Raw genomic sequence first — 12,551 nt, forward strand, 5'->3', positions numbered from 1 at the left:
TAACCCATACTTAAGCGCGTCACACACGGTGAAGATACTATAATATTTTATCTTAAGATACTGTTATATTTTATATTACAGTATCTTAACGCATCCGGTATCAGCGTTCGGACCATCATTTTTCTTTTTGTCATTGCGTACTAAGACTCCTGTAGAACCGCCACCAGCTGTTACAAATGACCCACAAAATTTCGCGTAATTTGTAACAGGATGGCGGTTCTACAGGGGTCTTAGTACGCAATGACAAAAAGAAAAATGATGGTCCGAACGCTGATACCGGATGCGTTAAGATACTGTAATATAAAATATAACAGTATCTTAAGATAAAATATTATAGTATCTTCACCGTGTGTGACGCGCTTTAATCATTTCATTTTCTAAGTCTGTCTATTGAGAGAATCGCGCAGCCGATAACAAAAGACAGCGTTCTGCTTTGTTGAACCCATAATATGACACAGGAGTACTTGTATTAGTTTGAATTTAGATATTCAGACGCAAGATCATGGAACATGTACAAATTCTACACCTCACACCTCTTTTTTCCACAAAGTTTCGCATTTATAATACCTACTAGATTTCCGCCCGCGGCTTCGCCCGCGTTTTCAAAGGAAAACCCGCATAGTTCCCGTTCCCGTGGAGTTTCCGGGATAAAACCTATCCTATGTGTTAATCCAAGTTACCCTCTATATCGGTTCAGTAGTATTTGCGTGAAAGAGTACGTAACAAACACACACACATCCTCACAAACGTTCGCATTTATAATATTAGTAGGTAGGATAGGATAATATGATAGGATAAGACTTTCAAGGTACGACCATGGATGTGTAAACCGGACTTATCTATTTAGCTACGCTACTAATTATTTGTTGCTGCCTTCTTTTATCATAATCAAAATTAATAATTATTGAGGAAAAAATGTAAGTAATCAATAAATATCTACGGTATAATATCTACATTTTACACTGCTACTGCCGTCATGAAAATTACCTAAACTTGTGATCAAAAGAGGATTGATTTTTCTTATTATTTTTTTGTTAAACTCAAAAACTCAAAACCGATTAAAAATGAAATATTAATTTAATAGGTAAAAAATGTAATATTATCTATCTATCTCTAGCCAATAAATAGGCTTAACTACTGTAAAACAAAATATAGGTAGGTAGTCAATAGTAGGTAGCTCATCGACGAGCTTTCAGGTGGTAATTAGATTACAAGCAAGTTGCTATAACACATAGTTAAATCATTTAAAAAGCTTTCACAATTAAAATAATTGCTACTTAGTTGTTTTTAAAATCGAATATTGCAAATAAACATTAAGTAATCAAATATCTATTTACTGAATTAAGTACTAAGTAATTCAATAAGCAAGTGGACGTATTTAACATTGTTTTATTCATAATAAAAAAATGATGTTAATGTGCTACATACCAATTACTTAGATATACCACAACCCTGGTAGTATTCAATAATGTTATAAGAAAAAGGTGCAATACAAATACAACATTCGATCTTCAAAAACGGCATAAGTACTAACGCCGATTAGCCGTAAAATTGTTAAATTTGTTTTTAAAATTCATTTAAAATTCGAAATTTGTTAAATTTTTATTCAAGAGACAACAGAAGCATTAGGTATACCGTATACCCTTGATTATACATAATGGTACTATGCCTTTGCGTAAACGAGCCTAGCGGATGCGTTTGGTACATTGGTACGAAAAACATATACAACCTCAAGCAGATATAATTTTGGATATAATCGATTACAGCCCTGTGTATTGAATTCTTCCGTATATAAATAGAGCGGAAAATGTATTTATTTTACACTTTCCGCGTACATATTTCTATTGTTATAACCTATAGAAATTAAAGCACAATGGGGGACCAAACTCCTGAAACAACTAAACTAGCGACCTTTTTTTCTTCAATCAACAAATTTGCCTACATTTGTGGGCTACCAAACTTTGACAATAATGATTACAATTTACCGCCCTTCCTTGTCCGCTTCAATACAATATACGTGAAAATAATAAATATCATGTTACTTATTTTCGTCGTTATAGAAAACTTGTCGTTTATCACACAGAAAAATCTTTCGCCAAAGCAGAAGAACGATTTGTTGACTTTGGGCGTTTCTCACTTCATGCTTAGTTTCTACTATATTAGTTTGTACCTGAATAGGGATACTGTGAAGCAAATAGCATATACATTGATGATATCTTTGAAGAAACATTACAATAATGAGAATGTAGAGAATGCCGCTATAAAAAGGTCCAAATTATACGCGGTGCTGTTCCTTGCATTGTGCTCGGGAGCTCTTTTCTCTTACGGGTTGGAAGCTTTGGTTTTGGTTATACTTGGAGGTTTATTATTTTTTAATTATTATTAGTTAATTCTTGACTCCACCTAAATACGATATACGCAGATAAACATATGTACCTTCTAACTATATTTCACTGTTTAAACTAAATCTGATGATTTTTTTTTCTTATAATAATTATTTGCTACTAGGTAAGTAGTCCGTATTCATAAAGTGCGAGCATGAAAAATCTCGATTTAGTCCATGTCATATAATATTATAACTAGTTAGGTAGGTACATATTAACTATCACCTTATTTTGTTTTTTTATTTATTTTGTTTTTTTAGATGGAAAATTCATCACCGTGGTCACAGCCTTTCCAGATGTTGAAGACGACAACGTTGCTGGGAATATATGGAGAGTTGTATTTTATATATTTTGGTGGTTCTTTATGGTGCGAGTTATGGCCTTGTTTCTCGTGGTCATAACATCAATTATTTATTTGAGTTATCAGTATACAAATCTACAAAGCTACTTTTACAGTCTCACCACGATATTTGAGGAAGACATAAGTCAGTCTGAAAAGGAGATGAAATACGAGCAAGCTCTTAAGACTGGCATACAGTTGCATATAGATACATTAAGGTAGTAGTTAATTACTTAAATTTAATATTTTTTATAATTATTTAAACGTTTGATCTCTAATAATTGAGAAAAAAAAGGCAGAATGGTAATAGATATAACCTGTCCGGCACAATCTACTTAACTCAAAAGTCACAACTTACAACTCACAACACAACACAAGTAGAAATTGCATTTTAAAAATAGCGCTCATTTTTATTTCGGTAAAAAATTAAAAATGTGTGAACCTGATAAGTAAAATAAATTGCGAATCGAGCGCTGAAACAAGAATTTCCGGAGAAAACTTTATAAAATGTATTTGTCTAACTTTACTCATATTGTTAGAGGATATAATTAAAATATAATGATTCAATTGTTTTAGATGCACGGATGATATCCAGCAAGCGTTCTACGTAGTGTTAAGTCTCCAGCTAATGATAAATATGATGACTATCGTCCTGGTCATGATTCGCGTTATGGTAAACATAAGGCCCCGGAATAGCTAAGCGGAATAGTTATAGAATTTGTGCTCTGGTCAAATATTTTTAAGTATGGCAAGCCCAAATTGTAATATAGGTAGTTAGGTTCCAATGGGGATTTACCTACTACTTAGTCGTATTTTTAAATATCGCCGTAAGCTTGTAAAATTGTGAAATGACATTCACTGATTCAACGGATACAAATGCTCGTTAAACTGAGATTTTCCCCAAACGCTCATCAAGCGCAGGTTGAGCCGACGGAGATCTATATTTGCTGTGTAGTTTTTAAAATAAATAAAAACTATCATATTCGTTCAACCAACCAATTTTACAACTTTACGGTTTCGCGAAAAATAATTCATTACATTGCAAGTAAAAATTACGAATCCTAAATTTTTGATAATTTGTAATCTCGCGGGAATTTTCCCGGTATATAATTAATTAAAGCTATAATAAAGGCTTGAACTACTAAATATTTGGTATCCATCCATGTTCCATAGTGATGTTTATAATTTCCAGACATCAGAGCACACACCCATGAACATTCTAGCTTCGGGCGTGATGGGGTCCGCCATGCTGATAGGGACTGGTTTCTTCATGTGGAACATGGGAGATGTCACTGTTGAGGTAATTTCAATATAGCGGGCATATTGAAATTCATTATAGGAAGGTGCAAAATAGTGAATTTTAATACATATTAAACCAATATTAAAATTCACTAATAAGCACCTTCCTATAATGAATTTAGGAGTAATTAGGTTGGTCACATTCTTATAATGCCCTAATCGTTACACTAATTTACAAATACAATTGTTCAAGGCAAGCAAGGTTCCTACAGCTATCTACAGTTCTGGGTGGGAAAACTGTACCAGAGGCTCGTCGGCTCGCGTGCGACACCTCATCTCTTTCTCTATCGCGCAAGGGCAGGTAACAGCCTATGGTAGCGCAAGGATCTTTTGGCACTTGGATTTAAATAAAACTGTGGATAAAACTGTCAAATGACGGACGAGTGAAACAAAGTTTGCCGATGCAAAAAATCTATTGTGGCAACGCGGCTGCAGCACTGCCATTCATAAAATAAATTGAATTGAATTGAAAAAATCTCTTTCGTTTCAGGGAATTCATGAAACAGATTTTTACAAGATGACGGCACTAGTTCGGAGTTCCCAATTTAGACAAGTGCCAAATGATCCGTGTAACACTAACTACCTACTTAAACGTAATACGTTCTACGTAGTATATTATTATTAGTCTATGCTTCTATTCATTTTATTTTTTCATAATTTAATTATTAGTTAACTACCTACGTAGTTTTGAAGTGAAAACTTCTTTAGCGGCGTTGGGTATAAAATCCTTCTGCCGGCACTCCCGGACTCCGGAGTGCAACCCGTCTTTTTTTTTGTGAGAGCTCGAGCGTAATCACCTTGTAATCACCTTTTTTGTTGAGAATATCTAGTCATAGATTTACCACATGCGTCTATATATACGCGTATGTGTTCATTACGATAATTTTTAATAAAATTCTAAATATTTTCAGAAGAATGTGGCCTTACGAGCTTTGGGGGTTGTCGAGCTTTCCTACGCATCTTATGTAACGGTAAATAGTATATGAAATTGCTTGCTATTAATTTAATAGTTGCAAAGTTGAAGCATATAGGGAGGGGAGCCTATGCCCATAGGCCAGAGTGGGGTTTTTACTGAACTATGTATTTTATGCATAATTTAATTGAACCATTATGTTTTTGTTTCAGCTCGTCAAATCGTCATATAGTGTTTTCTCTTTGTTTTACTAATATGAACGTAGCTCCGGCAATTAATAAGTACCTACTTTCTATCGTAATAGTTGTATACGTAGTATATTATTATTAGTCTGTGGTAATAGTATAGTAGAGTATGTATAGTGAAATAAAATATCTTTATAAGAATGTGTATTTATTTTATGCCTTTTAACTTGATACAATATACTTCGCTTTCATCCCTAAAGTTATATGAAAAAAAAAATATACAGATAACCATGAACTTCTGTTAAAAAATAAAACACCATTGAATACGTAAAAAACATTTAATAGATCAGTCCAACTGATTATATGGCTTCATTACTATATCTATAAAATATAAATGCAAACACGATATACAATATATACAATAAATTCCAAAAAACAGCCAATAAATTTTTCAAATACATAACAATTCTAATTTTTAGGCAAATTACATTGTATACAAAAATTGATATAAAAATATTTTATTGTCTTTTATTGTCTGATTTTTTAATATGCTTATTTCTATATGATTAACGTTTTTAAGGTTAATGTGCAATAATTGTTCGTATACCAACAATATTAGGAACTAAATTAAAAAAATATGAAAATATTTAATATAATTGTATTTAAGTACCTATAATTAAATTCATTGTATCAAAGCTGCATTTTTGTTTAATATTTAAATGTGAAAAATCTGTCGTTTTATTGATTTTTACGACTATATAGCGAAAAAAAAACATTGTAGTTCATAGATATTGCCTGAGATCACTGCTATTAGGCCCAATCTTTTTTCGAGACAAAAGTTTCATTTGTACTTAAACAAGAGCTGAATTTTACAACTGACTTTCGATTGGAAAAAATCTTACTTAAATTGGTCCATCCGTTTGGAAGTTTTATTGAGGCAGATACTCGCGATAAGCTTATAAAACTTTTCATTAGTTTTAATGATATTTTTCTTTAATGACCTATAAGGGCATTTAATGAGTAACAATTGAGTTTATGCATATTTGGAAGGTTTTTTTTTATAATATGTAATGCCTATAATTTAGAATCAAAGAACTGCAATTCTTGATCTTGAGGCAGTTTCTTGAAGTACTCCTCGACGTAATCTTCGTCAACCTCGGCTAGGGATTTGTGCTGCCATTTTGGACTGTTGTCCTTGTCTATAAGTAGAGCTCTCACACCTGGAAGTATTAAGTTTTTAGTTTTATTTTCATGAGTCATAATATATGTTAAATGCAAAAAAAATTGTATTTACAGGGACATTATTAAAATTGCTGTGTTGTTACATATTTTTGTCATAAGTTTACAACGAACATGCGCGCGTACGTATGTGTGCGTTTACTTTTACGCGTCTTATCGTGTATTTGTGCGTGTGTGAACGTGTGTATGCATACGTGTGTGTGTGTGTGTGCTATCACAATATGTCTGTGACTGTTTTCACATATCTGTGTTTGTGTTTTGTGTGTGCAGTGAACGTGCATATGCGTACGTGTACGTATAACGCGTTGTCATGTGTGTGTCAAATGTCAGTGTTTGTGTATGCTATCACATGTCCGTGTGTGTGTGAGCCGCCAAATATCTGTGTTTGTGTAAAGTGTATTTTTTGTGTGTGCTATCACATGTCTGTGTGTGCGTGTTTTGTCACGTTTCTTTGTGTCTGTGTGTGCATGTATATTGTATACCTTCAGGGAAGTCATGTCCGGTTGTGTGTCGGCAGGAGAGACGGTACTCCATGCGCAAGCACTGTGGTAAATCGAGCTGAGCGCCGCGTTGTAGCGCTCGGAGGGTTATCTTGAGCGAACCCGGGCACATTTGGTGTAATGTCTGATGGAAAGATGTTATATGTATTAAAAAAAAATGGACGTAAAAATGAACGATATCAATTTTAAAGTTGATAACAATTTTAACTAATTTGTTGTATTACTGTTACTTTTCATACACAGTGTAACCAATGATATCCGTATTATGTATTAGGAAATAAATGCTTAAATATTATTAACAAAAGTATTTATATTTCAATAATCGTCATACTACCGATTACTCAAATTTGGTATTCCATAGAAAACAGACCCTGTTATGTTCATAGGACATTCATATAGAAATTATAGTACCTATTCATAAGTATATTTTTTTATGCTATAGGATAGCAAACGAGCAGACGCGTCGCCTGGTGTTAAGCGAAACACGCCGCCCATAAGCATCCACTCCACTGGGAAGTGGATGTGTTGCTGTCCTCAGGAAAGAAGAAGGATATAAAAGAGAGGGAAATCGTTAGGGATAATTTTGAGAAGCCTTAGCTAACAGCCGGTTTTTTAGGTATTTATAGGTGCTCTTTTTGAAGGTCTAGGTCCTAGACTCTAGGATAAATTAAAATTATGTAATAGTACTTAGTAACAGAAATCTCACCTCAATAGTCTTCACAGACCACTCATTCTGCACCTTCTCCAGTCTCTCAATAATCTCCTCCACAGTGGACGCGGCGAAGCAGTAATTGATGTGTTTTATGTTCGGTGCGAGTGTGAAATCCTCCGCTGGTTCATGGAACTTGTTCAGGAGGGACTGGACTTCCACCTCGCTCGCACACCGAGAGAGTAGCTTCTCTAGTTCATAGAGACGCTTGCTGGGTACAAAGTGGGTGGCAATACCGGACTTTACTACATCTTTACCTTTTAATCTGTCACCTGTAATAAAATTGGTTGTCTGAAAAGTCGGTTTACTGACGATAGTTGAACGTGACAATGGCCTATTGTGCTTCTTTGTCGCTTGTTCCACGCTCTCGCTTGCACTTCAAGCCTACATGGAACGCCTCAGAGCGAGGTAACGCCGCATGAGTCATGGTTTTTCGTGCGTGCAGCCGGCTATCGAATTATAAGACATTGTCACGTCAAAAAAAAAATTGTTTCATGTTTGATGGGTAATGGTAATCAATATTACCGTTTATTTCATTTATTAGATAAACTAAACATCCATTTTTCACATCACAATAAGTGTATTGTGAGATATTTTTGTGAAGAACCTTTAATTCAGCATTTGTTGGAGAAAGTCACCATTAGTGTGATGAGCCAATTGAAATATAAAATGTTGACAGCATTAATTAGCAATTTAGTATAAGATAACATAATGTATTATGTATTTTATTTAACTAATTGTAAGGGTATTTTTAAACATTGTTAAAATTGTTATATATTTTTGATAAAATTATCTCATAAAATTTTGTGAAGATATAAAATAATAATTTGCAAATGGAATCCTGGACTTTGTCAAATAATATTTATTTAGAATGTTGAAAAAAGATAACACATCGCGTCACATGTTTCTCTTTTAGATAACATTATTTGAGATAAGAAAACAAACATAACCAAATAATTGTTGATATGATATGCAAATTACATAATTTTTTAAAAGCCATCTTCTGTCCAAATCACTAAATTTAATTAAATTAAAATAAAATAATATTTATAAATGTAATTTTTTACTTTTATTGCCAGGTTAAAAACTATTTTACAATATAGTATTCTTCAGAGTAATAAATGAAGTCAGTTCAAAATTATTTAAACCAATCACAGCACATAAAATAATATTATTGTTATTAACTTACCAGTTAAGCCCAAATACAATCCAAGGTTGACTGGAAGCCTTGGCAGGAAATATGATCCTCCGACATCTGGGTACAATCCAATCTTAGTTTCTGGCATAGCTATCATTGTCTTCTCTGTAGCGACCCTGTACCGACCATGTACCGACAATCCCAAACCCCCACCCATAGTGATCCCATTCATAAACGCAATATAAGGCACCTTGTACTTCCCAATTAGGTAGTTAACATTGTATTCCGTGTAAAAGAATTTGGGCCCTTCAACTTTGTCTATAGCTGCTTTGACATCTCCGCCCGCACAGAAGGCCTTCTCGCCTGCACCTTTTATTATGACTAGACTCTTTGTATTCATCCATTCTTGTAGTTGCTGTAGTAATTTAGTTACCATGGAAGAATTGAGGGAGTTTAATGCCTTTGGCCTGTTTAATGTGATAATGCCAGCATTATTGAGATTTTCAAATAGAACGTCTTGTTCCTGTGTGCACATCGCTCGTTTTAAAATCGATGTGGTTTGCGGTATTATTCTTAGTTTTAACATCTGGAATACAATATTTTTATCTTAACATGGGTGTCCAACTATTATTAGATATACATAATAACTTAAATCGTCTTTTATGGTAAAGTTCAAACTTTACAAATAAATATAACAAAACCCAAAGACTATATTAATCACCAACTTTAATTTTTGTGTTTCAATTACTTTAAGCTTTAATTAACCGATGAAGTTTATACTAACAGACCTCTCAGTTATAAATAAAACACTACTTGACAAAAATAATGCGTGCGGCAACCATATTTATGTGCACAAAATAAAAATGTACTTTATATAAGATATTATAAAAAATTTAGAATGAGTTTACATTTATAAGAAGACAAATTTGCTGCAAATATAAAAAGTATTTAGATTAATTAATTAAAATTCATTACCTTGAAATCGAACTTTAAAACTTTGTGACCACAGATTAGGTATTAGTACGAGTATTTGTGACTTGCGTAGCTACAGTAGGTAAAATGTCATCTGTCAAGTGTCAAAGAAACATTTCAAAATGCGAATTTGATCTCCGAATTTCAAAGTTCAAATTGTTTAACGTCTATTGTCTATTGTTTTAATTGGCGCTTTTAAATATTAGGATATGCACAGAGGATAAGTTAGATTGATTATGTATTTAACATTCTGGCGATTTAAATATACGTGCCTGTAATTCATTAACATTTTCATGTACACATGTTGCATTTAAAATATAGAATAAGTTATTACCGCGTTATCCCCACTCTCCATTATAAGACTGATTTATGCGTTAATATTTGCTTGGAAGTACATAAAATAACTAAAATAACAATACACAGTTTATAACAAATTCCATGAAAATTTGTCAGCGAGAACAATGGCGAGGGCATATAATCTGTACAAATAATGCCAGTGCCCTTCTGATTGACAACTGGGCCAGTTGTCAATCTATCAGCTGTCGCGGGTCGCCTGTCAATTGTCATAATTAATGTTATCGTCTTGTATGAAAATTTATCCGAAAATTTGAGGGTGTAGAAAACCTAGCACCAAAATAGAGAAAATCAATTGTTAGTTTAAAAAATGGGGATACTAAGAAAAACATTAAATTGGTATGCTAAATTATCACCCAGTCGCGGTAAAGTAAATCCTCCATATGAACACATTGTGCAGATAGGCGACCCTAGGTTACGTAAAATATGCGAAGAAGTTCCTATTGAGGCTATAAAAACTAATGAAATACAAAAATTAATTATTATATTGGAACATATGCTTAATAAGTATGGAAGTGTAGGAATGTCAGCTCCTCAGGTGGGCATCAATAAAAGAATTTTCGTCATGAGACACACTGCGAAGCAAATTAAATCCGAACTACCAGAAATTGTGAAAAGCAGAAATATGTACGAAGTACCATTTACTGTGAGTAAGTACACTTAAAGAAAACAGTAATTGATCATAATTTTCTCTCATAAAAACTGATTTTAACCCTTATTCAAACGCGAGCCTGTGGAGGAGCTAACATAAAAGTAAGATACGTTCCTGGGTAATTTTGGGTCGTAGATTTCAAAAATACACACAAAAAAGGGGTTAGTGGGGGGGAAGTACCCTTTTTTCGGTGGGAAGTATATATCCCGTCATCTGTTCTCTCTTGTAAAAAGTTTGGAAAGGTGGGAACTATAGCTCCCAGTGTCCACTCCAGACATCAATATTTTAAAACACTAGTTAGTTGCCCTGACTCCACTTGTGAATTTAATGTTATCGTAAAAAATTATAAAGATCAAGTTTTTTAATAAAGGAGGTGAAAGTACTCATCAATGCAAGTTTCTTTTACTGAGGGAAGAATTCGGGAATTGAAAAATGAATGACTTCAACATAAAAATGGCATTTTTCTACAACAAAATAAAAACAATAGGTAAATACTAATGTATTGAGTTAAGATTTCTAATTATCTGATCAGGAAATAACGAATAACAATAAATAAGTTGCTTATACCAACTAAAAAAGATTTTTTAGACACACAGATTTTATATATAGAATTTCCGAATGTCGTGTGCAGTGACGAACACTGGGATGATATCTTCCCACTTAAAGACTTAATTTCAATCGACTCTACCAAGGTATAAAAGAAAGATTCTGGGCATATTTTTACGTTTCACGCAACCGTAATATAGTCTAGTTTACATAGCTAGAACTCAAATCTACTTATCTAATTTTTTTTGAGCACTACACCAAAAACTAAAAAATAACGGTCGTTTTCGGCTGCAAAATCACGTCACCTGACTTTGACGTGTGTTTACCATGACATGTAATAATTTTCTGAAAAGTGTTTCCATGAAAAAAAGTTCTCTAAAATGTTAAGATTGCGTAGATAAATATTACACTGCATTAGGTTTAAGCATATAAAAATAAAACACGATTTACTTCAATCTGAGACGTGGGAAGTATAGCTCCCAGCGTTTTAATAAGGGTTAAATGTGTCTGTGGTCAATTTAACTTTTATGCTGTACAATATAAGGTTGAATTTCACATATTATGTCATTGTTTCAGGTTTTCATTAATCCAGTTGTCAAAGTACTGGTCTATAATAAAGTAATTCTTCCTGAAGGATGTGAAAGTATTAAATCATTTCAAGCAGATGTTGCAAGACATCAATCTGTAGAAGTAACAGGTAATTAATTTATCTGGTTCATGTAAAATTAATATTTGATTTGCAGTAAGTAGTACCAAATACCATTCAAAATCCCAACTTATAAACAAACATTACCTATTAAATACAGTTTCTAAAGCAATACGTGCATTTACTTATTGGATGAAAAATTTCTTAAGATTTTAAATTCTCCTTCTAACACCTTATTTGTACTCCAACAATATTACAAACTTATTTGCTTAGGTATAAATCAGAATTTTAGAATCTAAGATAGGTACTGTGTTCTTGTAACATATAAGTTCTAAAATGTGATATTGAAAATTCTTTCACCAATCATCAGAAAACTACTCTTCATATGCTATATTTTTTAACTTCATAATAATTCATGTTCATAGGTTACAATGAAGTTGGCGAACAAAACACACAACAGTACAGTGGCTGGCCGGCCAGAATAGTTCAGCATGAAATGGATCACTTGAACGGCAAACTATATACTGATATTATGGACAGAAAGACGCTACAGTGTGTATGTTGGGAGGAAATCAACTTGAGTAAAGGAAAGGTTGCTATACCTTATAGCCCATAGAATAATAAATTATTATGTTAAAAGGGTGTTTTATTTATTCAATCTGTAACTACCTACT

General features: G+C 33.1%; 3 protein-coding genes across 6 annotated transcripts; 2 read left to right on the forward strand and 1 right to left on the reverse strand.

Moving 5' to 3' along the window:
• Positions 1–2,652: 2,652 nt before the first annotated feature.
• Positions 2,653–5,258, forward strand: LOC149485491 (uncharacterized). 2 transcript variants are annotated; one of them, XM_089699641.1, is made up of 6 exons: positions 2,653–2,942; positions 3,301–3,397; positions 3,917–4,024; positions 4,217–4,324; positions 4,935–4,994; positions 5,149–5,258. In XM_089699641.1, exons 1-6 carry the CDS (start codon positions 2,749–2,751, stop codon positions 5,188–5,190), a joined length of 609 nt encoding a protein of 202 aa, XP_089555767.1. In that variant the 5' UTR covers positions 2,653–2,748; the 3' UTR covers positions 5,191–5,258. The 2 variants fall into 2 exon arrangements, with proteins under 2 accessions (XP_089555767.1, XP_089555766.1); XM_089699640.1 differs by having other exon boundaries at positions 2,655–2,942; positions 4,938–4,994.
• A 228-nt stretch (positions 5,259–5,486) lies between these two features.
• Positions 5,487–9,838, reverse strand: Hibch (3-hydroxyisobutyryl-CoA hydrolase). Of its 3 annotated transcripts, XM_089700257.1 has the most exons (6): positions 9,737–9,838; positions 9,683–9,703; positions 8,759–9,293; positions 7,567–7,841; positions 6,843–6,984; positions 5,487–6,341 (listed from the first exon to the last, which is right to left on the reverse strand). In XM_089700257.1, exons 3-6 carry the CDS (start codon positions 9,291–9,293, stop codon positions 6,196–6,198), a joined length of 1,098 nt encoding a protein of 365 aa, XP_089556383.1. In that variant the 5' UTR covers positions 9,683–9,703; positions 9,737–9,838; the 3' UTR covers positions 5,487–6,195. The 3 variants fall into 3 exon arrangements, with proteins under 3 accessions (XP_089556383.1, XP_089556384.1, XP_089556382.1); XM_089700258.1 differs by lacking the exons at positions 9,683–9,703; positions 9,737–9,838 and adding an exon at positions 9,496–9,518; XM_089700256.1 differs by lacking the exon at positions 9,737–9,838 and having other exon boundaries at positions 5,488–6,341; positions 9,683–9,706.
• A 400-nt stretch (positions 9,839–10,238) lies between these two features.
• On the forward strand, positions 10,239–12,516 carry LOC149485493 (peptide deformylase, mitochondrial-like). Its single transcript, XM_089700259.1, has 3 exons — positions 10,239–10,679; positions 11,808–11,928; positions 12,303–12,516. The coding sequence occupies exons 1-3, from the start codon at positions 10,344–10,346 to the stop codon at positions 12,491–12,493; spliced, it is 648 nt and encodes a 215-aa protein (XP_089556385.1). The 5' UTR covers positions 10,239–10,343; the 3' UTR covers positions 12,494–12,516.
• Positions 12,517–12,551: the final 35 nt, after the last annotated feature.

This window comes from Colias philodice, chromosome 10, assembly GCF_061535455.1.
Source record: "Colias philodice isolate Cphi_HAF_F1 chromosome 10, ilColPhil1 Martin Lab GWU primary, whole genome shotgun sequence".
NCBI classification, from domain to species: Eukaryota; Metazoa; Arthropoda; class Insecta; order Lepidoptera; family Pieridae; genus Colias; species Colias philodice.

Excerpts from the sequence above, each read along its gene's own strand:
- LOC149485491 (XM_089699641.1), top strand. The coding sequence starts at position 2,749 with ATGGTGCGAGTTATGGCCTTGTTTCTCGTGGTCATAACATCAATTATT. Across the intron at positions 3,398-3,916 it reads TGGTCATGATTCGCGTTATG|ACATCAGAGCACACACCCAT; the intron begins GTAAACATAAGG and ends TATAATTTCCAG. Across the intron at positions 4,325-4,934 it reads TCTCTATCGCGCAAGGGCAG|AAGAATGTGGCCTTACGAGC; the intron begins GTAACAGCCTAT and ends AAATATTTTCAG.
- LOC149485493 (XM_089700259.1), top strand. The coding sequence starts at position 10,344 with ATGGGGATACTAAGAAAAACATTAAATTGGTATGCTAAATTATCACCC. Across the intron at positions 10,680-11,807 it reads TGTACGAAGTACCATTTACT|GTTTTCATTAATCCAGTTGT; the intron begins GTGAGTAAGTAC and ends TCATTGTTTCAG. Across the intron at positions 11,929-12,302 it reads TCAATCTGTAGAAGTAACAG|GTTACAATGAAGTTGGCGAA; the intron begins GTAATTAATTTA and ends TCATGTTCATAG.
- Hibch (XM_089700257.1), bottom strand. The coding sequence starts at position 9,293 with ATGTTAAAACTAAGAATAATACCGCAAACCACATCGATTTTAAAACGA. Across the intron at positions 6,985-7,566 it reads GGTCTGTGAAGACTATTGAG|ACATTACACCAAATGTGCCC; the intron begins GTGAGATTTCTG and ends TCTTTCCATCAG. Across the intron at positions 6,342-6,842 it reads CGGACATGACTTCCCTGAAG|GTGTGAGAGCTCTACTTATA; the intron begins GTATACAATATA and ends TAATACTTCCAG.